The sequence below is a fragment of the Muntiacus reevesi genome, chromosome 7 (genome assembly GCF_963930625.1).
Source record: "Muntiacus reevesi chromosome 7, mMunRee1.1, whole genome shotgun sequence".
In the NCBI taxonomy this organism is placed as follows: Eukaryota; Metazoa; Chordata; class Mammalia; order Artiodactyla; family Cervidae; genus Muntiacus; species Muntiacus reevesi.
The window spans coordinates 49,178,090-49,204,786 of NC_089255.1; the positions used below are offsets into that span (position 1 = coordinate 49,178,090).

Below are 26,697 nucleotides of genomic sequence, written 5' to 3' on the forward strand. Positions count from 1 at the left end.
TTCTGAGTGGTATGTGATCTTTTTTTTTTTTTTCCAGGCTGAAAGCCTACTGGGATGACCACAATTTACAGGGATCTGTCTTTCTTACTCTGCTCTGTACTCACCCAATACAACCCATCCCCAAAGGCACAAAGCCACTACCTAGGACAGCTAAAGACAGGAGATGAAATGCCTGTGATACTATAGTCCTGTGGCATCAACTACCCCACCTTCACTGAAACAACCAGAGGAAGATATCTGACCAAGCAAAGGTAGTAAGACTGCCTCTCTTGTGGGCTCTGCTCTCTGAATCTGTGACCCCATGGACTGGGGCCCACCAGGCTACTCTGTCCATAGAAATTTTCTAGGTAAGAATATTGGAACAGGTTGCCATTTCCTGCTCTACAGGACCTTCCCAACCCAGGGATCAAACCTGCATCTCTTCCATCTCCTGCATTGGCAGGTGGATTCTTTATCACTGCGCCACCTGGGAAGCCCTTGGAATTGGAGCATTAAAATGCAAAAGGACTCAGATGGCAGAACTGTAAGGTTACGCAGAGATGGGGTTGGTGTTAGCGATTTGGCAAGTCCAAGTTATGTGGGAAGCAAGGTCGTATCTTGATAGAGGTAGGGGAGTACACTAGTTAGGTAACCAGACTGGAAGTAAGCTGCCTGGTTTGGATCATGGCTCCCACTTACCAGCTGCAGGATTTAGGAGAGGTAGCTTCGCCTTTACATGACTCAGTTTTCTCATCTGTAAAATGGGGAAACAAACAGTATTCAAATCCATGCACTGTTGTTATAATGAAATGAACGAATACCCACCAAGGTCGCAACGTGGGCACACCACACACGCTGGGAATGGCCCACTGCCATTAGTCCAGAGCTGAGATGGCACCCAGAACTCCGGAGACCCAAGGATGGAGCAGCTCCCTGCAACTTTCCAGGTCCCAGCAGGTCTGCCAGGACTCAGAGCACTTTATTTCAACCACCAAAATGCTTCCCCAGAAAGCAAGAGATTTCCTACCGTATTTTACCTAATTTACCTCCCACAAAAGGGCTTTTAAGAATCATACACCACATTGATTTGGAAGTTTTATTCTTTTTATTGCAAATTTCTGGTAAAGGAAAGTACAGGGAAGCTGATTCTCATTTAAACTTTGGTGAAGAGAGGACATGGAGCTTGGGGACTCAACACATGAGTCACCTGGGGGCCTCTGACACGTGAGGCTGCCTGCATCCCCTTCCAGAGGTTCTGACTTAGTTGGTCTGGGGGAGCAGCCCAGGCACTGGTCGCTTTTTGAAGTGCCCAGGTGATTTCAGTCAGCCAGAGGGGAGACTCCCTGCCGAACTCCCGACATAGGGGGACAGAAGCATCACCCAGTCACGTCACCCCTTGACCTTAGTCCTGCCAGTTCCCCTCCTCCCAGATGTGACATGTGCCCCCAGAGGAGAGAGATGCTTGAGGAGCCGTGGCTGTCTGTGCTGTGGTCTGTGCTTAAACCAGGAGAACCATATAAACACGGCTACTCGATCACAAAGAGAAATTCGCTTTCTGATTGCAAGAGAGCATTAACCTTTTTGTTTTCTCATTGTTAAGTGGAAGCAGTCTTCCTGAATAGAGATGGGGAGATTTGTGACAAAATAAGGAAATATATGTTGGATGACATATTCTTTGTATGACTTCTCAGGTACAAATTAAAAAAAAATTTTGTCAAGCCAATGAGGGTAAACTATTATGTACTTTAGCAGCATAATTTATATGGGTAAACAGTAATAGCCAGTTACAGATTTCATTTACAATTTATTCTAAAATAGAAAATGCTTTAATTTTCCTGAGTCCTTGGCAGACAAAAAAAAGTTTTTAAAATTTTCAAAGTATTCCTGTTTCCTTCTTCTTGGGCACCCTCACAGTTTGGAACGGCATGTGTCTCACTGTTAGTTTTTACATATATAGGTGAACAGATACCACTGGTGCCAATTTCCAATGACTAATCAAATGTGGCGATTGAAAATAAAACACCCATCATCTACGAAATTGCTCAAAATGAACATTTCTTGACATCATTATAAATGCAGTATCAATTTGATTTTCTGGACATACAAAAGTATGAATTTCTATTCCATTAATGATACTGAATGATTAACATCTTAACAGTGATAAAATTTTTAAAACATTTAAAAAATACATAGGATCCCGTTTTTACATCATAATTCTGATGTACTATTGTGCCTTCTATTTTGTCTGCAAAATTTCTATAGGGTACAGTGCACTGATATAATAAAACCAAGGCACAAGAATACAGTTACAATAATTATATATAAACCTTTAGCACTCTGTGCCAATTTTGGAAAAATTTAGAGAGGAGATCAAAAAGCTTGAAAAATTTTCATATCCCATGTGATTAATGAACAATCAATTACATAATAAACAAGCTATTACCACCATTCCATTATTGAATATATGGCTATCACTATATAGGCTGTGGATAATTGAAAAAAGCTTTCAGTATTAAAACCTGGTATAACTAGGTGGTTGATACAGATAATTGTGCCTTGCATTATCTAGATAACTGTCTTAAGTTTCCATTTTAATTTGTAATCTATATGGCAGTTATCAATTTTTAAACTATTTTCACTGCATAAGTGGTAGATTCTTTTCCCAAATGTTAAATCCCCTCCCTCTACAAAAGACAAAAGATTTACAAGAAGAGAACCAATATAAGAAATGCACAGACAACAATAATAAAATCCAAATATGGACTCAAAGGTTGAATTCTAATCCATCAAAACATTCTCTTAATTTAGAGTGAGGAGCAACACATTCCCAAGATGATTCATTAGTTTCTTAATTTAAAAAAATCACCATGACATTTTCAAGAGTAAAGTCTTGGCTAGAGAGCATCACGAATCAAAGGGAAACTGTTAAGTCTCTTCATTCATAAAATGAAGGGGATAAAAGCCTTTTAAAATCCAGGGAGGGGAGGCTATTTGCTTGAATTTAGGTAAGTGGAATAAAGTGGTAAAACTGTATGTAACACTTTTAAAGAAGAGTGTTTTCAAGACTCAAGGTAAACATTTAGACCCATGAAAACACATTTCTTGGCACATGCACTCCATGAACGGAACAATCCTGAATGTAGTGACAGCCTGGCTACAGAGGTATCCAGCTTCTGGCCCCACTGGCAAAACCACCTTTGAAGTCCATGTCCCGAGTCCCTTCACATGGGAGCTTCTGGCTTCTGCATCTGTTGGATTTGCTTCTGTAGCTGGTCCTTGTCCAGCTTCATCTTGGCTTCGAGAACTTGCCTGAGGGATCCTATGCTTTCATAGATGGCGGTAAACCCTTTAAGAAAGGGTAAATTTCACAAGAGTTAATATTAAAGAAAAAACAAAAAACGCTGTATCACATCCTATAGCAGATAGCACTGCTTGATTTGGGCAAAAATTATCAATAGATTCTCAAAGTACTGGAATAAAGGTTAATAGGAAACAGGATAGTTACATAGTTTCACAGTGTCTCTTTACAGATACAAAGGGAAACATGAAATATTACCATAAAGAAATATGACAGACACCACTTTAACCAAGGGTCAAAGCTATCTTCACCAACACTGGGAGGATCCAACATTATGTACCCCCGATGAGAAAACCCCAGGAAGAAGCCTGGGCTCTGCACGCTAAGACAGATCACTTCAGCACTGTCTGCACATAAGTGCTCTCTGACCCAAGAAGCTAAATTCTGTGACTCCATTAGTAGGATGTTCATGGTTTTCTTTCTTCACACTGATTTTGGAGGAGGGATTTCAGTACTACCTCATGACATCATTACTGGAAGTAGTCCTTCAGTTTCAATCTGCTAAAAGATCAAGTCCTGAGCCTCTGGAGTGGGAGCACTGACTCTAAGACCCTAGACTATCAGAGAACTCCTAACCCTAGGGAGTATCAAATAGTGAGAACGCCCACAAAGGAAACCACTTGAACACAAGACCTGACATCGCCCAACCACCAGTAGCACCCTGTGCAGGACGCCTCATCCAAACAACACACAAGACAAAAATACAAACCCAATCATCAGTAGACAAGATTACCACCTCACTCAGCCCTGCCCATCACAGAGGGAAAAAAAAAAAAAACTCAGCACAAATCTCACCCTATGTGAAGCTTATACAAAACACTGGACCAAACTTAGGAGGGGAGAAACAAAAAGGAAGAAAGAATTCAACCTTAAAACCTAGGAAAAAGAGACCTCAAACAATAAGTTTTAAAAAAAAAATAATGAAAAGCAGAGAAATACCACACAATTGAAGGAACAAACATGAAACATAGAAGTCCAAATAAATGAAGAGGAAATAAGCAAACTCCCTGAAAAAGAATTCAGAATAACGATAGTAAAGATGATCAGAAACCTTGAAAACAGAAAGGAGAAAATGCAAGAATCAGTTAACAAAGACCTAGAAGAATTAAAGAACAAGCATACAGAGACAAACAACACAATTACTGAAATTAAAAATTCTCTAGAAGGAATCACTAGCAGAATATCTGAAGCAGAAGGATGGATCAGTGAGCTGGAAGATAAAATGGTGGAAATAACTGCTGAAGAGCAGAATAAAGTAAAAAGAATGAAAAGAGCTAAGGATAGTCTCAGAGACCTCTGGTAAGATATTAAAGGCACCAATATTCAAATTATAGGGGTCTCAGAAGAAGAAGAGAATAAGAAATTGTATCAGAAAATTTTTGAAGAGATTATAGTTGAAAATTTTCTCAGCATGGAAAAGGAAATAGTCAATCAAGTCCAAAAAGCGAAAGAGTCCCATACAGGATAAACCCAAGGAGAAACACGCCAAAACACATACTAGTCAAACTAACAAAGGTCAAACACAAAGAAAGAATATTAAAAGCATCAAGGGAAAAGCAACAAGTAACATACAAGGGAAACCCCATACACTTAACAGCTGATCTTTCAGCAGAAACCCTGCAGGCCAGAAGGGAGAGGCAGGATATAATTAAAGTACTGAAAGAAAAAACCCTGGGAAGGACACATCACTTCTGCAGCATGTCTGTCCAAAACACACAACCTGAATCGAATTAAAAAGAAGCAAAAAGACCCAAACGGTGGGACGTTTCACAAAACACTGGCCTGTGTTCTTTAATGATGACAACCTTACTGTGAAACTGGTCCAGGTTAAAAGAGACTAAATAAGAAACATGGTAACTAAATATGATGCAAGTGATTCTGGATGAGAACCTGGACTGGGGATGGCTTGCTATAAAGGAAACATGGTGAAATTTGAAAATTGAATATTGAAAAAGGTTTCATAAATAGTACATTGTACTATACTTGTTTAGGGCTTCCCCTAGTGGCTCAGTGGTAAAGAATCTGCCTGGCAATGCAGGAGATGAAAGTTCCATCCCAGTGTTGGGAAGATCCACTGAAGAAGGAAATGGAAACCCACTCCCGTATTCTTGCCTGAGAAATCCCATGGACAGAGAAAACTGGCAGACTACAGTCCATGGAGTCAGAAAAGAGTCGGATACAACTTAGTGACTGAACAACAACATAGTTGTTTAAGAGAATGTCCTTGGCTGATTTATGTTGATGTATGGCAAAAACCACCACAATACTGCAGAGTAATTATCCCCCAATTAAAATAAATAAATAAACTTTTTTAAAAAGAGAATGTCCTTGTTCTGAGGGTATATACTTTGAAATAGCAAAGGGGTAAAAAGGTATTCTGGCTTCTGCAACTTACTCACAAATGATTCAGGGAAAATTATATGCATTCACATTCACACATACATATACATTAAGCAAATTTCAAAATGTTAACAATTGCTGAATCTCCCACTCCAGTGGGAGTGCAACCCACTCCAGTATTCTTGCCTGGAAAATCCCATGGACTGAGGAGCCTGGTAGGCTACAGTCCATGGGGTCGCAAAGAGCTGAGCTACTTCACTTCACTTTACTACGGTTTTTATAAATTTGAAATTACTTCAAAATTAAAAGCAAAATAGAAAAAAAATTCTCAATAAAATTTATATTATTCTGTATTTCTATTGGTTTTTAACATCTTATTTACCAGAGAGGTATTAATATGTCTTTTGTTACCTAAATATTACAGACTGAAGACATATTAATATTCACTTACATAACAAATCACCAGCCACAAATCACTAAAATTCACATTGTTAGTTTCTGCAAAACACTCCTGGTCAATAATATGTTAAAATAAATGTCAAAATTATCTTGTCTTCCTTAGCAAATTTAGAATTTTCTCTCAGAAAATTTTCTTTATGCAACAATTCAAGAAAAAGAAATATAAAAATTACTTATTAAATATTCCCTAGCAGACCCGTAGTTAGGACTGGACACTTTCACTGCAGAGGGTCCCAGATTAATCCCTGGTAGGAGAATTAAGGTACCCCAAGTCATGTGGCACAGCCAAAGTTATATATGTATCCTATATGTATAGAAAGATAACATACATAAAAAAGACTTCTGGATAATAGAAGGGATTTTTAAAATACATTTTGTGTTTTAAGATTTTCCACTAAGAAATCTGTTTTCATAACAAGAAAATGTTTTTAATTTTTAAAAGGCTCATATGAATTTCTTATCACCATCTCATTAACCACCAATGAAATAGTCAAATATCATATCCTACTAGCCCAAAATACCAAGAAAGAAAATTCACTTTTATCTCCACAAAGTTCTAAAATTCATAAATTTAATGGCAGCTTCTCCTTAAATAAAATAATTAACTTGCAATGGTTAAATAAGTATTAGCCGTTTAGTTGTGCCCAACTCTTTGAGACCCCGTGGTGGTTACAACAAAATTATTCTTGGGATGGGGCTACTTTTCTTCTTATGGGGCCAAAATAGAACAACTCCATGAAGAAAATTCACAGAACCAGAAGGACAGGAAGGAATCAGGAGATAATTTAGCTCCCCTTCCCACACTACCCGACTGTCTTCTCTTTCCTGACCATGGTCAAATGGCCTTCACTTAAATACTTTCAGTAAAGAACTCCCAGGCTCACAAAGCACCCGTGTCTTTCTAAGACTTCTAACGGTAGATACTTCTGCTTCATAATATGTCTTCAGGTAACTTCCGATTATTGGTCCCAGTTCTGTATTCTAGAGTTCAGAGTATAAATCTAATCCCTCTTGGGACCTCCCTGATGGTGCAGTGGCTAAGACTCCGAACTCCCAATGCAGGTGGCCTGGGTTCAATTCCTTGTCAGGGAACTGTATGCCACAACTAAAAGACACTGCAAGCTGCCACCAAGACTTAGGGCAGCCAAATAAATAAATATTTAAAATGTAAATCTAATCCCTCCTTTATCTGGCAGCACTTTAGAACTTGAAATCAGCTCTGACACTGTCTTCCAAACAAGTGTGAAGAATGAGCCCTGTGGGCTTCTAAGCAGAGGAACACCATTCACTGCCATGGTGGGATACTGCCAGCAGTATAAAATAAGCCTTCAAAGGCCTCTCAAAGATATATGCTTGTTTCTGAGGCATAATGACCTTGGTTATGATCAGAAAAGAATCTGCGGATGGTACTAAAGCTATGTATGCAAGCTAAGTGATTTTAGGTTTGTTCGCCTGTCTCTCGAGGTCTATCTGTCTTCATGTCCTTGAAGTTGAAGCAACATTTTAGTTCTACTTGGAAAATTACCTAAGGACATTCCATTATCCAGGTCTGTAGGTAATTATAGGAGGAATACTAATTAGTTGACTTTTAGATCATACAGAAAATGAAGCACGAGAGCTGTTTTCTTATTGACCTACCCGCATCAACTTCGGCTTTCATTTCCTTCAGGTCTTCGGTCATCTGTAACTCAAGCTTGCTGATTCGCCCATGCACCTTCTCCTCCTCTTGTTTTGTCCTCTGTACCTCCATATTTTTCTTCTGACTCTCTTCTATTTTGTCCAGTCTGGCTGACATCTGGCTGAGCTTTTTCTCCATGTCCCTTTCACTGGCTCCCTGAGATCCATGATAAGAATGGCACGTGATTACTCCAAAGAGTCTGTATTGCATTCACATCAGTCATAATATCATTTAAGAGCAATCTGCAGAGAACAGAATCAAAAAGGTTGCTTGATGCTCACCCCAATATCCACTCTCCCCTTTTTCCATAACAGATCTCCAGTTTTCTGCTGGGTATAAGGTTACTCAGAATAAAGATTACCTTTTCTATTGTCTCTTGAGTTTGGTGTAGCCATATGATTAAGCTATGGGTAATGAGATATAAGTATAAACATATGTGGCAACTTCTAGGAAAAGTTAAAAAAAACAAAAATAGCTGAGACATAAATAAAAAACCTCTTTCTTTCTTCTGTTCCTGGAATTCAGATGTAATGGCTGGAGCTCTAGCAGCCATCTTGAACTATGTATGCAAGGGTCACTCTCTAGGACTGGTAGAGACTTAAGCCAGAAAGATCATGGGTCACTGAGGATTGATGAGCTACCATAACAGCCCTGAAATCCCTGTATCCAGATTTCTTCTATGTGAAAGATAAATAAGTTTCTATCATATTAAAGTCACCATTATCCTGGAGTTTGTTAGTTATTAAGCCAACTCAGAAGTAAAAATAGTGAACCAAAGACACAGAAGACTACAAATCAATCAGTAGATCTGATAAAAATATGGAGACATGTAAAGAAATAGTTGAAATGGAACATTTTCTTTCCTTTTCTCTCCATCATGCTTGGCTCTTATGAGAATCTGGGTCTGCAGGCAAGCTTTAGAGGCCAGGACTACAAACACCAAGCTGTAAGTGGGCTAAAGCATAACAAAACTCTCATGATGCGCCCAGTGAAGTCTGCAATTCAACAGCTCGGCATCAAGAGACAGCAGAGCCAGAGATACAATCTACACCAGTCACTTATGCTCCATCCAAGTCCAAGGGAGAGGAAGCAGTGCAAGAAAAGAGAAGGAGAGTGAGGTCAGGCTAGATAACCAAAACAAAAAAATTTGCTTTCCAAGTACTGATACTGAATACTATAAATGCAAGGCTTTCTTGGTATGGTTTTTGAGTACTTCTGCAAATCTTAGGCCTACAGGAGAGTGGGGTGAAATGAGAAGGAACACAGAAAAGAAAACTGGATTCTGCTTAGATATTGCCCTGTGACACCTCATGCTGGGTTTATTGTGTGATGGAGGGGCCTGGAGGGAGAAATCTAGTCAAAGTGACTTTTACCAGACCATGAAATTAAAACTAAGATGAAGTATGTAATTGATATTTTTATTTAGAAATGCAGCTGGACAATTTGGTTCTTTAACATCTTGATTTGGATTTGTCTTAGTTGAAAGTACTGAAATTTTCTATTATTTTTCTTTGTTAACCAAACCAAGTCAAAGTGCTCTGTCTCTTTATAACAAAGAATCAGTATGAACCATGGAAAGAGATTATAAGGCAAGAAACAACCATTAACAGCTTAATGTAATGCTAAATAAATCAAATATAAGTTACAGGGTATTATTCAAACATTGCAGGTCTCACCGAATAACTTAACTATGTTATGGTTGAACATCAACACCTACACTGTTTTCCTTAACAACCAAGGAAAGCTGATCGATTTTCTGCAAAAGTTCTTTTTCTATCCGTTCTTGTTCCTGTTGCAACCAATTCCGTGCAGATAAAATCTGGTTACTGAGTTCCTCGACTGTACCTTTAAATCTAAAATAAGAAAAATTAGCTGTTAGATATAAAACAACTTTAAAATGACATCAAACAACCTCAGTCTCTATCAAATCTCTTGAAAATATGTAAGCATTAAATTCAGTTCACTCAGAATTACATATTTACCTTTTTCATAGAATTGCACTTGGCACTAAATTGAGAAGGAAGGAGAAGAGGAGGATATAACAGAAAAGCACCTGGTAATATCCCCACCTATATGGACCTGGTAGCGTGAGTGCCAAGGGATCACATACAGAGCCACTCCGAATGCTGACGTTTGCAGTTTGAAAGGTCCAGGCTACTCCTGGCTCAAAGGAAACAGTAGCCTGGCTCTCTTCTAGGCTCCTCCTTGCCCAGGACTCTTCCTCCTTCTCCGTCTTTTCTCCCAGGACTGGAGTCTGGATCCCTTTCTCTCTTATGTTCTGCAAATTGCTCTTGTCCCATACAGATATTTCTTAGTTTAAATCAAACAGAAAAATTTTTTAAAACTCAAATTTCCATTTCTATAGTCCTCTCCCTTTCCAAATACCTTAAAATAACATCCCACACTTGCTGCCTCCCCATTTGAATCATTTTTATTATGAAAACAATAAAAGTACACAAGAATATATGTGACTTAACAATAAAAATAATAAAATGTACCCCCCCCCCATGGTTCAGTTCAGTTCAGTTCAGTCACTCAGTCATGTCCGACTCTTTGCGACCCCATGAATCGCAGCACGCCAGGCCTCCCTGTCCATCACAAACTCCTGGAGTTTACTCAAACTCATGCCCATCAAGTCGGTGATGCCATCCAGCCATCTCATCCTCTGTCATCCCCTTCTCCTCCTGCCCCCAATCCCTCACAGCATCAGGGTCTTTTCCAATGAGTCAGCTCTTCGCATGAGGTGGTCAAAGTACTGGAGTTTCAGCTTCAGCATCAGTCCTTCCAATGAACACCCAGGACTGATCTCCTTTAGGATGGACTGGCTGAATCTCCCTGCAGTCTAAGGGACTCTCAAGAGTCTTCTCCAACATCACAGTTCAAAAGCATCAATTTTTCGGCGCTCAGTTTTCTTCACAGTCCAACTCTCACATCCATACATGATCACTGGAAAAACCATAGCCTTGACCAGACGGACCTTTGTTGGCAAAGTAATGTCTCTGCTTCTTTTTTTTATGTCTCTGCTTTTTAATATGCTATCTAGGTTGGTCATAACTTTCCTTCCAAGGAGTAAGCGTCTTTTAATTTCATGGCTGTAGTCACCATCTGCAGTGACTATGGTATTAGTCCCCAATTCTCTGCAATATCTGTTCTCCTCTTCTTCCCTACTAAGAAACCCTCAAATGTGATCTGAGTCTGCAACTACCTAGTTAAGACTACACTTAGTCCTCCTGGCAGCTGTGTGTGGCCAAATGACTAAGTCAGGCAATGGAACATGCATTGGAGTGATAAGTACACTTCCTAGTCATATCATCAAAAACAAAGCTTCTCAGTCTTACATGGGCAGGAAGTCAGCCAGCAGCCCTGCCCACCTGACCTGGGGGCCCGACCATGGAGCACAGCAGCTTTTATGAATTCATTTATTCTAACAGTTCTTTGAGGGAGTCTTTAGAGTTTTCTCTATAATCTCTGCAAGCAGGTATTCGCTTCTTTTTTTGTTTTGAATGTCTTTCATTTCTTTTTCTTGCTTAGTTGCTCTGGCCAGGACTTCCAGCTCTATGTTGAACAGAAGTGCTGACAATGGGTATCCTTGTCTTCTGATATTAGAGGAATAACTTTCAGAATATCATCACTGAGTATTATATTAGTTGTGGGCTTGTCATATGTGCCTTCATTACGTTGAGATACATTCTTTCTATTAATATACTCAAATTGTTGAGAGTCTTTATTATGGTGTTGAATTTTGTCAAATGCTTCTTTTGCATCTGAGATGATATCATTTTTATCCTTCATTCTGTTAATGTGATGTCACACTGATTGACTTGTATACATTGAAACATCCTTGCATCTCAGGAATAAATTCCACTTGATCACGGTGTATGATTCTTTTAAAATGCTGTTGAATTGGTTTGTTAGCATTTGCATCTATGTTCATCAGAGATATTGGTCAGTAATTTTCTTTTCTTGTAGTATCTATCTGGTTTTGTTATCAGAATAATGCTCCTCATAAAATGAGTTTGGAAGTGTTTTCTTCAACTTTTTGGAAGAGTTTGAGAATGATTGGTATTAATTCTTCTTTAAATGTTTGACAGAATTCACTCATGAAGCTATCCAGTCCTCGACTTTTTCTTTGTTGAGAGGTTTTAGATTGTTGATTTAATCTCCTTACTCATCATTGGTCTGTTCAGATTTTCTATTTCTTCATGATTCAGTCTTAGAAGGTTGTTTCAGAAGTTTATTCATTTCTTCTAAGTTATTCAGTTTGTTGACATACAATTGTTCATAGCAGTCTCTTATGATCCTCTGTATTTCTGTGTTGTCTGTTGTAGTAGTTCCTTTTTCATTTATAATTGTATTTATTTGAACCCTCTTTTTGTTTTGGTTAGTCTAGAGAAAGTTTTGTCTGTTTGGCTTGATAGTTACTTTTTTTTATTTTCCCCCAATTTTTTTTCTGTTGTTTACTATTCTCTCATTTATTTCTGGTCTATCTTAACCATTTCCTTCTTTCAGCTATCTTGGGTTTAATTTGTTCTTCTTTTTCTAAAATTCCTTGAGGTATAAAGTCAGGTTGTTTATTCAAAGTCTTTCTTTTTTCTTAATGTAAGGATTTAACACTTGCAGATTTCCTCACAGAACTGACTCTGTGGCATCCCATAAGTTTTGGTGGACTTCCCTGGTAGCTCAGATGTCTGCAACACAGGAGACCTGGATTCAATCCTGGAGTTGGGAAGATCCCCTGGAGGAGGGAATGGCAACCCACTCCAGTATTCTTGCCTGGAGAATTCCACAGACAGAGAAGCCTGGTGGGCTACAGTCTATATATGCTGTGTTTCCATTTTCATTTGTCTCAAGATTTTTTAAAATCTCCCTTTTGATCTTCTTTGACTCACTAGTTGTTCAGGAATGTGTTGTTTAATTCCACATACTTGTGAGTTTTTCAAATTTACTCCTGTCATTAATTTTGAGTTTCATACCACTTTAGTTTGAAAAGCTACTTGACATGATTTCAATCTAATTTCTTAAGACTTGTTTTGTTGCCTAATATATGATCTATCCTGGGAATGTTCTATGTGTACTCCAGAAGAATATGTATTCTGCTGCTGTTGGATGAGATGTTGTATACCTGTCTGTTAGGTCTCTAGCTGGGCAGGGCTACTGCCCATGCTCTGAAGTACAGGTGGAAGGAGACTGTTGGCTGGGCTCAATGGTCAAGTGCTTCTACTGGCTGGACTCCGAGGGTAGGCAGGGCTGCTGGCTGGGTTGCACAGTCAAATGGAGCCACTAACTGGACTCTGCCATTCCCTCTGGTCAGGTGGGGTCACTGTGTTCCCTGGTAGGGTGGTTGGACCCCCATGATAGGGCTTCAGGCTCCACAATTAGGCAGCCTGCTAGCTGTGCACCACTGGTAAGGAAGGTCACTGGCCAGAATCCCTGGTCAGGCAGGGCCACCAGCTGTCCTGTCAAGTCAAGTGAATCTGGAGGCTGTGCTTGTGGTCGAGTGGGATTGCTATCTGGGCTCCCTAGTCAGGCAGGGTCAGAGGGTATGTTCTGCTTTTAGGACGTGTTGTTTGTTGGGTTCCTTGCTAGGGCAAGGCCAAAGGCTCTGCTAAGCAATAAAGTGGGGTAATAGGCTAGGTTCCACTTCTAGGTAGAGTTGTAGGCTGGACTCCAAGGCACCTGGGTCACTGTTAGGCTCCCTGGTCAGGGAAGTTACATTTTATTTTCAATGACTATATTTTCTAGAAGCCCAATTTGGCTGTTTGTCAATTCTGACTTTTTATTTTTTGAACACACCATGTGGCTTGTGGGATTTTAGTTCCCCAACTAGAGATTGAACCCAGGCCCTCAGCAACAAGAGCACAGAGCCCTAAACACTGGGCTACCAAGAAATTCCCCTGACTGTTCATTTTTGGTAAGCTCTTATTCCTTAGCCATATTTTCAAAAAGTGTGTGTGTGAATACTCACACATACACATACATACATATATACACACACATCCATTTCATCCTATAATTCCTATATATGCAGTATTTAGGAGTCTGATTCTGCTTATTGTTGCTTCTTCTCACTCTATTACTTATGTGATTTTTTTTCCTTCTGTTGGTCTATAATTTCTGATTTACATTTATATTTCTTAGAACTTAATCTGCCTGTGGGGAGCCTTGAAGACTGCATATTTGTATTTGCTTCTGCCAGGCATCTTAGGATACTACCAAATAGAGATCATTCTAAGATAAAATATCTATTCTGGTTTCTTCAAGGTGGTTGGGTAATGTGAATTCCAAGTCTAAATCCACATAAAGGTTGTACTGTAGTTTAGAATTTTTTAGAAATATCTTTTACACTTCTACTCAGAATCAAGACTAAGACAGGTAAACTTCTTTATGAATTCTCTGCATAATGTTTTTTTCCCCTAGTTCATCTAACTAGGGTTCTATCTTTGGGTCTCTAATCTGTCTTTCTCCCCCACAAAGGCCCCAGGCTTAGTAACCTTTCCTCTGTGAACAGCCTTTGTGTCTAGACTTCTGGACTTTAAATTGTAAGAAAAAAAATTAAGATGTTCATGTCTGCTGACTAGTAATATCTGCTAAGGAGAAAATTCACAGAAAAAAAAAACACTAATATGTTTATTTTCTTCCTGTACGAAGGAAGGAAGGGGACGGGAGATCTTTCTGCACTTGGGAAGCTTGTAGGATCTATGAGAAAGAGTGACATAACTCAGGAGTGATATAAATACAGATAATTAGAGGAAAGGAAACATGGTTTCTGTAAGGGAATTCCTATTAAATCATCAATGGCCTTGAAGTAGTATTAAGCATGGAGATAATGAGATAGAAGAACCAGAAGAATGATTAATTTAAAATTTCCAGAGACTTTCCCTGGCAGTGCAGTGGTTAAGACTCTGAGCTTCCACTGCAGACGTAATAGGTTCGACCCCTGGTCAGGGAACTAAGGTACCACATATGCTGCATGGTGTGGCCATAAAAATAATAATGATAATTAAAAATGGTCACAAATCTCTAACAAAGTCATCTTCTAAAAACTGTAATAGTCAAATACAATCACACACAAATAAACATATATGGTCACTAGGGGCTCTGCTTTGGCAGGAAATTTGCCAAGCTTATGAAGAATCGTGACAGGGAAAAGTTTATGGTTCTATGATTGAGCAGAAGAGCAGCACATGAGTTTCGCTGGGGGCAAATCCAGTTTAAAGTGTCACTGAAACACAATGCAAAGTATAACACCATACAGTGTCCTAACTAGACAGCTCAGCTTCCCCCAGCACAGACCTCTCTCATCTAAATGCCTACAGTGCCCCCAATCCACAACTCGGCTTCAGCCCTTGTGATCCATCTTCCAACTACAATCAAGACCATTTTAAAAAATAACATAAATTTGACTATATCACCCTACCTGCTTAAAATCCTTCAATGGCTTCTTGTTGCTCTAGAGAAAGAAACAGGAAGTCCTGACTGTGTGAAGTCCTGTATGCTGACCTGCCTCCCCTCTGGCCGCATTCCCCACCCTCAGGCTCTGTCCCAGCCCCCTCTGCACTGTGCATATCCCACACGTCACACTTCTCCCACCACAGGCTCTTCCGTCTCCTGGGTCCTCACTGCACTGTTCACTTTGTTGTTCAGTCACTAAGTCAAACCCAACTCTTAGCGAAGCTATGGACTGCAGCATGCCAGGCTCCTCTGTCCTCCACCGTCTCCTGGAGTTTGCTTAAACTCTGTCCATTGAACTGGTGATGCTATCTAACCATCTCCTCCTCTGCCGCCCCCTTCTCCTTTTGCCTTCAATCCTTCCCAGCATCAGGGTCTTTTCCAGTGAACTGGCTCTTCACTTCAGGTGGCCAACTACTGGAGCTTCAGCTTCAGCATCAGTCCTTACAATGAATATTCAGGATTGACTTCCTTTAGGATTGACAGGCTTGATCTTGCAGTCCAAGGGCTAGTGAATGCCATTCATTCTTCAGCTCTCACTCAGAACACCACCTCCTCAGGAAGGCCCTACAACCAGGCCTCTGTCACTCACCCCAGCAGCACTACTGTATTCGTTTCCCCCAGCTGCTGTGACAAATCACCACACACTTGGTGACTTAAAACAACACATTTATTCCCTTTTGGTTCTGAAGGCCAGAAGTCTAAATTCAGTCTCACTGGACTAACGTTGGGGTGTGAGCAGAGGAGGTCCCTTCTGAAGGCTCTGAGAGAAGAATCATTCCCTTGCTTTTTTTAGCTGCTAGTGACTGCCTGTCTTCCATGGCTTGTGGCCCCCTCCCCCATCTTCAAAGTACATCACACTACAATCTCCGCTTTCATTGTCACATGGCCTTCTCTCCTGATTCTGACCCTCCTGCCTCCCTCTTATAGGGATTCTAGAGTTACATCAATAATGATGATATAGATAACATTGTATCATCTACTCATTTTAAGACCCTTAATCACATTTGCAAAGTTCCCATTTGCCATTTAATGTGCCATAATTCAGCAGTGGCCACAGGACTGGAAAAGGTCAGTTTTCATTCCATTCCCAAAGAAGGGCAATGGCAAAGAATGTACACAATTGCACTCATTTCACATACCAGCAAAATAATGCTCCAAGCTAGGCTTGGGAAAAATTCTCCAAGCTAGGCTTCATCAGTATGTGAACTGAGAATTTCCAGATGTTCAAGCTGGACGTAGAAAAGGCAGAAGAACCAGAGATCAAATTGCCAACATCTGCTGGATCATAGAAAAAGCAAGAGAATTCCAGAAAAACATCTACTTCTGCTTCATTGGTAATGCTAAAGTCTTTGACTGTGTGATTCACAACAAACTGTGGAAAATTCTTAAAGAGATGGGAATACGAGACCACCTGACCTGCCTCTTGAGAAATCTGTATGCAGGTCAGGAAGCAACAATTAGAACTGGACATGTAACAAAAGACAAGTTCCAAATCGGGAAAGGAGTACATCAAGGCTATACATTGTCACCCTGACTATTGAACTTATATGCAGAGTATATCATGAAAAATGCTGGACTGGATGAAGCACAAGCTGGAATCAAGATCGTGGGAGAAATATCAATAACCTCAGCTATGCAGATGGTACCACCCTTATGGCAGACAGTGAAGAAGAACTAAAGAGCCTCTTGATGAAAGTGAAAGAGGAGCGTGAAAAAGCTGGCTTAAAACTCAACATTTAAAAAATAAAGATCATGGCACCTAATCCATCACTTCACAGCAAATAGATGGGAAACAAAGGAAACAGTGACAGACCTGATTTTCTTAGGCTCCAAAATCACTGCAGACGGTGACTGCAGCCATGAAATTAAAAGAAACTTGCTCCTTGGAAGAAAAGCTACAACAAAACCAGACAGCATATTAAAAAGCAGAGACATTACTTGCTGACAAAGGTCTGTATAGACAAAGCTATGATTTTTCCAGTAGTTATGTATGGATGTGAGAGCTGGACCATAAAGAAGCTGATGGCAAAGAATTGATGCTTTCAAACTGTGGTGTTGGAGAAGACTCTTGAGAGTCCCTACAACTGCAAGGAGATCAAATCAGTCAATCCTAAAGGAAACCAATCTTGAATATTCACTGGAAGGACTGATGCTAAAACTGAAGTTTCAATACTTTGGCACCTGATGTGAAGAACTGACTCATTGGAAAAGACCCTGATGCAGGGAAAGATTGAAGGCAGGAGAAGGGGACAACAAAGGATGAGATGGTTGAATGACATCACCGACTCAATAGACATGAGTTTGAGCAAGCTCTTGGAGATGGTAAAGAACAGGGAAGCCTGGCGTGCTGCAGTCCATGGGGTCACAAAGAGTTCGAACAGTTGAGTGATGGAACAACAACAATGCCATAACATATTCACAGGAATTAGAACACGGTGATATTTACAGGAACCATTAACCAGCCTGCCGCAACCATGTACCTTTCCTTTAAAGCATGTATCACTGTTTAGTAATAACATAGCATGCACTCATTTAAGTGATTACTCCATAGCTGCTGCTACTGCTAAGTCGCTTCAGTTGTGTCCAATTCTGTGCGACCCCATAGACGGCAGCCTACCCGGCTCCCCCATCCCTGGGATTCTCCAGGCAAGAACACTGGAGTGGGTTGCCATTTCCTTCTCCTGATTATTCCATTAACAATCATCAACTCCCTAGACTATCAGCTCCACAAGGGTAAGAACAAAGCCTGTTCTTCAGATTCTCAGCACCCAGGCCATGTTCATCTAGGCCCAGAAATATTTATTGGATTAATAGATGGATTATTATCCAGTCACTAAAAACAATAGTTAGGAAAGTAAAGTGGTAACAGGCTACAGAAATTTTCCTTGTGAACTTCCATTATGGTTTTCACTTTGTACAATAAATAAAAACCAAAAGGGAGAAACTATAGTAAAAAGAACATCAACCAAAACAGGTTTTTCTGGGTTGATTACTCACTTAGTATCCAAAAGCTGAAGTTGGTGGTTACTATCTCTGTGGGACATCTTCAGTTTGGTGCTTTGCTCTGATATTGACAAGTCCACTCTGTTTAAAAGCTGAGAGATCTGGAAAAGAAACTTCGCTTGTAAATACCACATCCAGCCTTTTCAGAGGTAATTTCAGAAAACATTAGTGACGTGTATTCTCATCCATGGCATTAAATTCAATCTAATGTGATAAATTCATTTAGGAGTCCACCTAATCTCACCACTTCCATTTCTTTATACAAACCCATCAAAAATCAAAACCAGGGGAGTTCCCTGGTGGCCTAGTGGTTAAGATTCTGGGCTTTCACTGCTGTGGTCCAGGTTCACTCTTTGGTCAGGCAACTGAGATCCAAACAAGCTGTAGGGCACAGCCAAAAAAAAAAAAAAAAAAAAAATCAAGACCAGAAGCACTGCCAAACTATTCATCATGCAGTGAGCACTCAACTACAGGTCTCTGTCGAGCAAGCCCAGCTCCTGCCCAGGACCAATACTTCCACCTGCTGGCACAAAATAGAAGTCATTTTTACCTTGGAATTTCTATCATTAGTGTGGTTACTAGTCATAGAGGATGGAATTCTTATCACTTACAAAACCCATTAGGTCTCAGATTTACCTCCAGATGCAGGCTAAGTTATCAGGAAACATAATTTTTCAGCTTCCCAGGTGGGGCTAGTGGTAAAGAACCCACCTGCCAATGTTGCTGGCATTGGCATGTAAGAGATGCAGGTTCAATCCCTGAGTCGGAAAGATCCCCCGGAGGAGGGCATGGCAAACCACTCCAACATTCTTGCCTGCAGAATCCCCATGGACAGAGAAGCCTGGTGGGCTACAGTCCATGGGGTTGCAAAAAGTCAGACATGATTGAGTGACTTTTTCTTTTTCTTCATTCTAATAAAAGGGGGTACCTAGTCAATTTATTGGATTAGACATATTTGTGTCCTAGCTGCCTCCAATAAGGATCCAAAGCTGTTTCTGTAAAAAAATTAATTATTATAAAACTATGAAGTGGAATTCTCCAGGCAAGAATACTGGAGTGGTCTTTCTTTAAATGAAGAGCAGCAAGTAAAACAGACATTGTAGAGAAAGTCCTAGAAGACAGGCCTCATTATGGCGAAGGAAAACTTCTAAGTAGCCAAAAAGCAAACTGTGAAATGCCAAGAGTTTTGCTTTAAGAAATTAACCTGTGAATTGCAAGGTGGAATACTCTGAAATTTATTAGCTAGCCAATCCTCTAGCTTTGTTCTAATCTTTTCCCGTATACAAACTATGTGATGAGGCAGCCCATAAATCCTATGAATAAACTATTTCCTGAATCCAAAATTGGGATTAGTGGCCTGTAAAAGCCTGTAAAACAACACTTCTATCACTTACCTGTCTAAGACATGGTTTTGGAGATATAAGTTAGAATTTCTGGAACATATTGTTTGAAGAATAAGGGAAAAGAATACTTAAAATTAGGAGTGTACTGACAAATCTTGGCATTTTGGTTGCATTCTTACAAAAGGCCACTCCAGTGAAATAGGAGGAGGAAGAAGAAGAGGGATGCTTATGCTGAGTGCCCTGACTAGTTTCTCCTGCAGGAAATAATTAAACCCATGTTATTCTTAGATAAGAACAAATACCCACTTTCAAAAAGCTACCTAAAAAAAAAGCTACCTGAAACAGGTCATACCTGTCCCTCTGCGTCTTTGATTTTTGTTTCCAAGATAAGTTTGGCAGCTTGCTGCTCTTTGTTCAAGTGCTGGAGGCCCTCATAGGTCGTTTTGTGCTCGGCAGAGAGTCTGGCTATGCTGGCGTCACATCTATCCAGATAAACAACAAAGGAAATTCTTATCAAAGTTTTAAAACATGTGTTGAAGCTTCCTTGCATACTATAAAGTGTATGACCCCACTGAGAGAAACTACACTATGAATCATCCCTTTTAACAGAGATTTGGATGAATTCAGAGAGCTGCTCACATTATGGTTTTTAAGTTAAACCACAGGGATGTTGCTCAATAAGACCGGAGATGTAACCACTAACACAACAAAGGCTTTACGATGCTCATCAGTACAAAATTGAATATGCAGTGAAAGCCCAGTAACAAAAAGCTTACAGAGTGAGCCAGATGTGGTCTGTCACTCTATAAAGCCACCTCCACCTCTCAAGTTCGGGGTCTCTGGATTTTGGAGGCAACTTCTACCACATCTGAAAGTACTATTCCCATTTTACCAAACCACCTAAAAGGCTGTGTGCTTTGAGTGTGCTCCAGAGCATGGGAAAGTTCTGCAGCTGGTCCCAGGTGCTCTGCCCTTGAGCCTATGACTTGGCAGTTCTAAAGGTATGCAAGGTATCTGTGGAAGATAATCTAGGCTATGAAGCCTCCGTCAAGCCCTAATAGGGGAGTCACAGAATGACCTCCTAGGAATTGAGAGCAAAGTCATGTCCTGTTCCAACACAATCATTCCTGCTTTGAGAAAGACCTGCCAGCTTGCTACTGGGCTCCAGTAGATACGACACGCCTAAGTAGGGGTCACTGGGGGACCAGGCAATCTGGGCAGCCCATTACGAACACCAAGCCACAGACGTGGGCACATGGGCAGGACGCTATCTTGGAGGGGAAGGGATATGTAGACATCAAGCCTAATGGTCCTAAAGGCAGAAGTAAATTACATGAGCCTGGACTCCTGTGGCTTCTATTCTTACTACTGCCAGTTTTCCTTCAACTCACATGTATGGCCTCGGACCAAATGACCTTAAAATATATACATGTTAGGTACTCAAAAATGAAAAATAGATTAACATCCATCAAGAGAACTCTATTTTTTTTAAGTAGAGATAAAAAAAGAACAAGGGGTTAAGAGAAAAAAATTAGAAATCCTAAAAATAAGTTAAAATTTTCTTAGTAGACCTGACAAACTCTAGACTAAACATGATTGAAGATAAAATCAGCGAATTATAAGAAAGTAGCAAGGAGCCTGCTCAGAATGCACCAAAGCCAGACAGAGATGCAAAACATGAAAAAATAGTGAAGAAAGATAGAGGAAAAGCAAAGAGATGCTAACATAAGTCAAAGGGAGGTTGAAGAATTTCAAAAGAAAAAATGGAGAGAATGGCAAAGAAGCAATATTTCAGGTGTGAGCGCTGTAGATTTTCTAAGACTGAAGAAAGACATGAGTTTTAAAGTATTCAATGAATACCAAGGAGAATAAGTAAAACCAAACAGACTATGGTGAAATTCATATAACCCAAGATAAAGATAAAATCTTAAAAGCTACCAGGTACCAAAGACAAAATGATTTTTTTGACTGACTATAAGATTGACAGCACACAATAGACAGCAGAAGACAATAAATATCAGAAGATATCGGAGAAACAGGTTCTAAGGATTGAGGGGAACAAATCTATCATCCAAGAATAAGTGCAAAATAAAGACACTTCAAACATACAAAGATTAAGAAATGTATCACCCACACATTCATATTGAAAAAGTCATTAAGTAATATACTTCAGTAAGAAGAAAAGAACACCCAGAGAGAAGGAGTAGGACGCAAGAAACAACAAACTGAGAAAATTTCTGGAAAATTTAATTTTTTGTAGACTCTGAAAAAAGTAAGCTACCAACTCAATTACTTCAAACTTGTTGAGATTTTACTTGGTACTGACTCACATTTTCTCCAAGGTGAACAGCCTGTTCAGTAATCATTTGACTAAAATGCTATAATCCTCTTTGGAAATAACAGAAAATGTATTAGGATAAAAAATTTTTAATATTGATGAAAATATTTCTAATATTTTGAAACACAATCTGAAAAACTGCAAATATACATGTGTAAATTTCAATATTCATAATAACACACACACAAAGCAGCAATCATGTCACTATCCTTCTATACTGGAAATATTTTTCACATTTACTGCCCAACATCGGAGTTTGTAGAATCAAGCTACATCACAGATTGCAGCTGGAATAGTGAATTTTACAAGCTTTCTTGAGGGCAACTTGGCAGCATATACTCCAAATCTTGAAACATGAATATATTTCAATCTACCTTGTAATCTAGGTATTAACCCCAAAGAAACAAAAGCGTGAGCAAAGAAAAATCAAACTAAATTCTGTATAAACTCCGTGTACAATTTCCTGCTATTCTAGGATAAAACCAAAATCCTTTAAAATGCCTAGAAAGAGTCGGTCCCAAGCCACCTACCTCTCTGCATCATCTTACATATTCTGTCCCTTTTTCCCTCTGTACTCAGCCACACCACTACACTGCAGACCTTTGAACTTACTTCACTCCTTCCCCACTTTAAGGCCTTGACCCAGGCTGTTCTCTCTGGATGACATCTTCTTCCTTGACCTTGTCACCTGACTAGGCACTATACATCCCTCAAGCTAAGCACAGTAGTCACTTCCTTACGGAACCCTTCCTGGCATCAGGTATAGCACTTAAACACTTTCCAGATACCCCACATTTTTCTTTTGCTGAACTGCTTATAACTAAAATGTATTACTATTACTACCACTGTTATTATCATTTTCTACTTGCTGTTGTTGTCCAGTCATTCAGTTGTGTCTGTCTCTTTGCAACCCCATGAACTGCACCACGCCAGGCTTCCCTGTCCTCCACCAACTCCCATAGCTTGCTCAAACTCATGTCCATTGAGTCCGTGATGCCATCCAACCATCTTATCCTCTGTCATCCCCTTCTCCTCCTACCTTCAATCTTTTCCAGCATCAGAGTCTTTTCTAACAAGTCGGCTGTTCACATCAGATGGCCAAAGTATTGGAGTTTCAGCTTAAGCATCAGCCCTGCCAATGAATATTCAGGACTGGCTTCCTTTAGGATTGACTGGTTTGATCTCCTTACAGTTCAACGGACTCTCAACAGTCTTCTCCAACACCACAGTTCAAAAACATCAATTCTTCAGTGCTCAGATTTCTTTATGGTCCAACTCTCACATCCATACATGACTACTGGAAAAAACATAGCTTTGACAAGATAGACTTTTGTCAGCAAAGTAATGTCTCTGCTTTTTAATATGCTGTCTAGGTTGGTCATAGCTTTTCTTCCAAGAAGCAAGTGTCTTTTAATTTCATGGCTGCAGTCACCATTCGTGGTGATTTTGGAGCCCAAGAAAATCAAGTCTATCACTGTTTCCTTTGTTTCCCCATCTATTTGCCATGAAGTGATGGGATCAGATGCCATGATCTTTGTTTTTTAAATGTTGAGTTTTAAGCCAGCTTGTTCACTCTCCTCTTTCACCTTCATCAAGAGGATCTTTAGTTCCTATTCACTTTCTACCATGAGGGTGGTGTCATCTGCATATCTAAGGTTATAGATATTTCTCCCAGCAATCTTGATTCCAGCTTGTGCTTCATCCAGCCCAGCATTTCCCAAGATGTACTCTGCGTATAAGTTAAAGAAGCAGGGTGACAATATACAGCCTTGATGTACTCCTTTCCCAACTTGGAACCAGTCCATTGTTCCACGTCTGGTTCTAACTGTTGCTTCTTGACCTGCATACGGGTTTCACAGGAGGAAGGTAAGGTCGTCTGGTATTCCCATCTCTTAAAGAATTACTATATTATCATTTATTTCTAATTCCTGTTTCATGACATGCACTTATCATTGGCCCATGTATGGCTCACTTTCAGTTCAGTTCAGTTGCTCAGCCGTGTCCAACTCTGCAACCCCATGGACTGCAACATATCAGACCTCCCTGTTCATCAGCAACTCCCGGAGTTTACTCAAATTCATGTCCATTGAGTTGGTGATGCCATCCAACCATCTCATCTTCTGTCGTCCCCTTCTCATCCTGCCCTCAATGTTTCCCAGCATCAGGGTGTTTTCAAAAGAGTCAGTTTTTTGCATGAGGTGGCCAAAGTATTGTAGTTTCAGCTTTAGCATCAGTCCTTCCAATGAATACTCAGGACTGATTTCCTTTAGGATGGACTGGCTGGATCTCCTTGCAGTTCAAGGGACTCTCAAGAGTCTTCTCCAACACCACAGTACAAAAGCATCAGTTCTTCAGCACTCAGTTTTCTTTATAGTTCAACTCTCACATCCATACATGACTACTAGAAAAATCAAAGCTTTGACTAGACAGATCTTTGTTGGCAAAGTAATGTCTCTGATTTTTAAGATGCTGTCTAGGTTGGTCATAACTTTTCTTCCAAGGAGCAAGCATCTTTTAATTTCAAGGCCACAATCACCATCTGCAGCTCACTTTATTCATGGCTCACTTTATTCAGTTAATTATTTTTAAATAACTACTCCTATTTTAAATCCTGTATCATCATTCCCTTGTTCTCCTTTTAAGACTGTATTGCACACACATATACATGTCTATGTATCAATATATATACACATATATATTTCTTAAAAGTATGTGTATGTATGTATTAGTTGAATTCAACTGTTACAAAAGCCTTTATGTCATATGTAATATTTTGATACTTATTGTTTTCACTTATTGCTGAGCTTCAACTATATTGTTAAACACTACAGTAGTTACTCATTTTAACTACAAAATAACATTCTATTGTTTGTTACAATTTATTTTCCAAACTTCCACTAATGGGCACTTTGGGTTATTGCAAGACTGCTATTTTTTGAACAATGCTGCTATGAACATACCCTCCTGGGGTACAAGTTCAACAATTTATCTTGGGCATAAACTGATGGGTCTCAAAGTATGTGGATGTTCAGCACTGAGAGGTATTATCAGACCTCACTAGTTTATACTCCCACTAACAACAGGTAAGAGATCTTGGGCACCTACACCCTCTCTAATGCTCGGCATTTTCAGATATTTTAGACGCCAATCTACTGGGAGTGAGAAAGCATATATTGCTGCTTTTTAAAATTTTTATTTCAATATCAACCAATGACACTGAATCTCCTCACATGTTTATTGGCCATATCTGTTTCTTCTTTGATGTCAATTCAAATCTCTTACCCATTGTTACATTGGATTGTTTACATTATTCTTAACTTGAACATATATTCTTGATACAACTTTTTACGATACAATGTCTTCCTCCATTTGTAACTTCTCATTTTCTTACTTCAGAATGATGAGCAACACTTTAAATTTTAACATAATCAAACTTCTGAATGCCTTTTATATAAAGAACAAATCCTCCCCTACCAAAAGGTCTAAAAGATATTTCTCTATATGTTTCTATTAAAAGCTTTAAGTCTTATGTCTAGCATTTAAGTCCTTTAATCATCTGGAGGTGATTTTATATCTGGTATGAGATAGGGAAAAAAATGAATCTTTTTTGAAATGGTTAATAAATTTTCTAGCTCCATTTACTTAACAGTCTCTCCTTTCTCCACGGATCTGCTACGCCATCTATGACATGTATCAAAGTCCCATACATGTTTGGTTCAATTCCTGGACTTTCTATCCTATTCCATTGTTCAATTTCTCTATCCCTAAGCCACCACCATAATATCTTAATAACTACAGTTTCATAACAAGTCTTGGTATCTAGCAGGGCAATTCTCCCCTCTTTAGTCAGCTTCATAAGTATCTTGAATGTTTCTGACTCTTAACTCTGATCACAAACATTAGGATCATCTTATCAAGTTTCTCCATAACACTCTGGAATCTAATTGGAATTTCATTGATTCTAAAGATTAATTTGTGAAAACTGATATTTTTAAATATATTAAAGACTTTCTAACCTTGAATATAATACCTATTTCTATTTACTTATGTTTTCTTCTTATTTCTTAACCAATTTTTTTTTAATTTTCAAGAAGTCTTCAAAAATTTTTGTTAGATAAATGCCTAGTTATTATACATTCTCTGATTTTATTTTAAATAATATCTTCATCTTAAGTATGTTTTCTAGTTGTTTCCTATTGGTTTATAGTAAGGAAACTGATCTTTGTACTTTAATATAAGTAACCACCTTACTAAATTTACATTAACAGATTAAGAGAGAAAAATAATCTGTGATTTGAACAGATGCAAAAACATTTGAGAAAACTCAATACAAATTATAAAGATTCTTAGTAAATCTGCAGTGCAAGAAAACTTCCTGAATCTGATGAATCCATGATTAATCATCATCCAAAAAATGGAAAAACTCTGGGAGTATTCTCATTAAAGTTGAAAACAAGAGAAAGATGCCTATTGTTACAATTTCTAATTAACTGTACGGAAGATTTTACCTAGTACAAGATGACAAAAAAAAGAGACTAAGGATATGAGGATCAGAAAAGAAGAAATTAAACTGCCAATATATGCAGATGATATGATTATTTCTATAGAAACACCCCCAAAATCTACAAACCAGAATCATAAGTGAAATAAATAATTATTTTGCAACAATTTGCTTAATGTCTATCTCTCCTATTAGAAGGAATATAAACTACATTTAAAGAAGAAGGGCAACGGCCTTTTCTATCAT

General features: G+C 39.1%; 1 protein-coding gene across 4 annotated transcripts in view; it reads right to left on the bottom strand.

Moving 5' to 3' along the window:
* Positions 1-1,067: 1,067 nt before the first annotated feature.
* The window catches only part of FAM81A (family with sequence similarity 81 member A), an 82,458-nt gene continuing 56,828 nt past the window's right edge, over positions 1,068-26,697 (bottom strand). For all 4 annotated transcript variants that reach the window (XM_065940488.1, XM_065940490.1, XM_065940491.1 and 1 more), the window contains exons 5-9: positions 19,965-20,094; positions 18,264-18,370; positions 9,532-9,667; positions 7,775-7,970; positions 1,068-3,325 (exon numbers count right to left, since the gene is read on the bottom strand). In XM_065940488.1, coding sequence (XP_065796560.1) covers positions 3,201-3,325; positions 7,775-7,970; positions 9,532-9,667; positions 18,264-18,370; positions 19,965-20,094 — 694 coding nt within the window. In that variant the 3' untranslated portion in view covers positions 1,068-3,200. The remainder of the gene's footprint in view (positions 3,326-7,774; positions 7,971-9,531; positions 9,668-18,263; positions 18,371-19,964; positions 20,095-26,697) is intronic.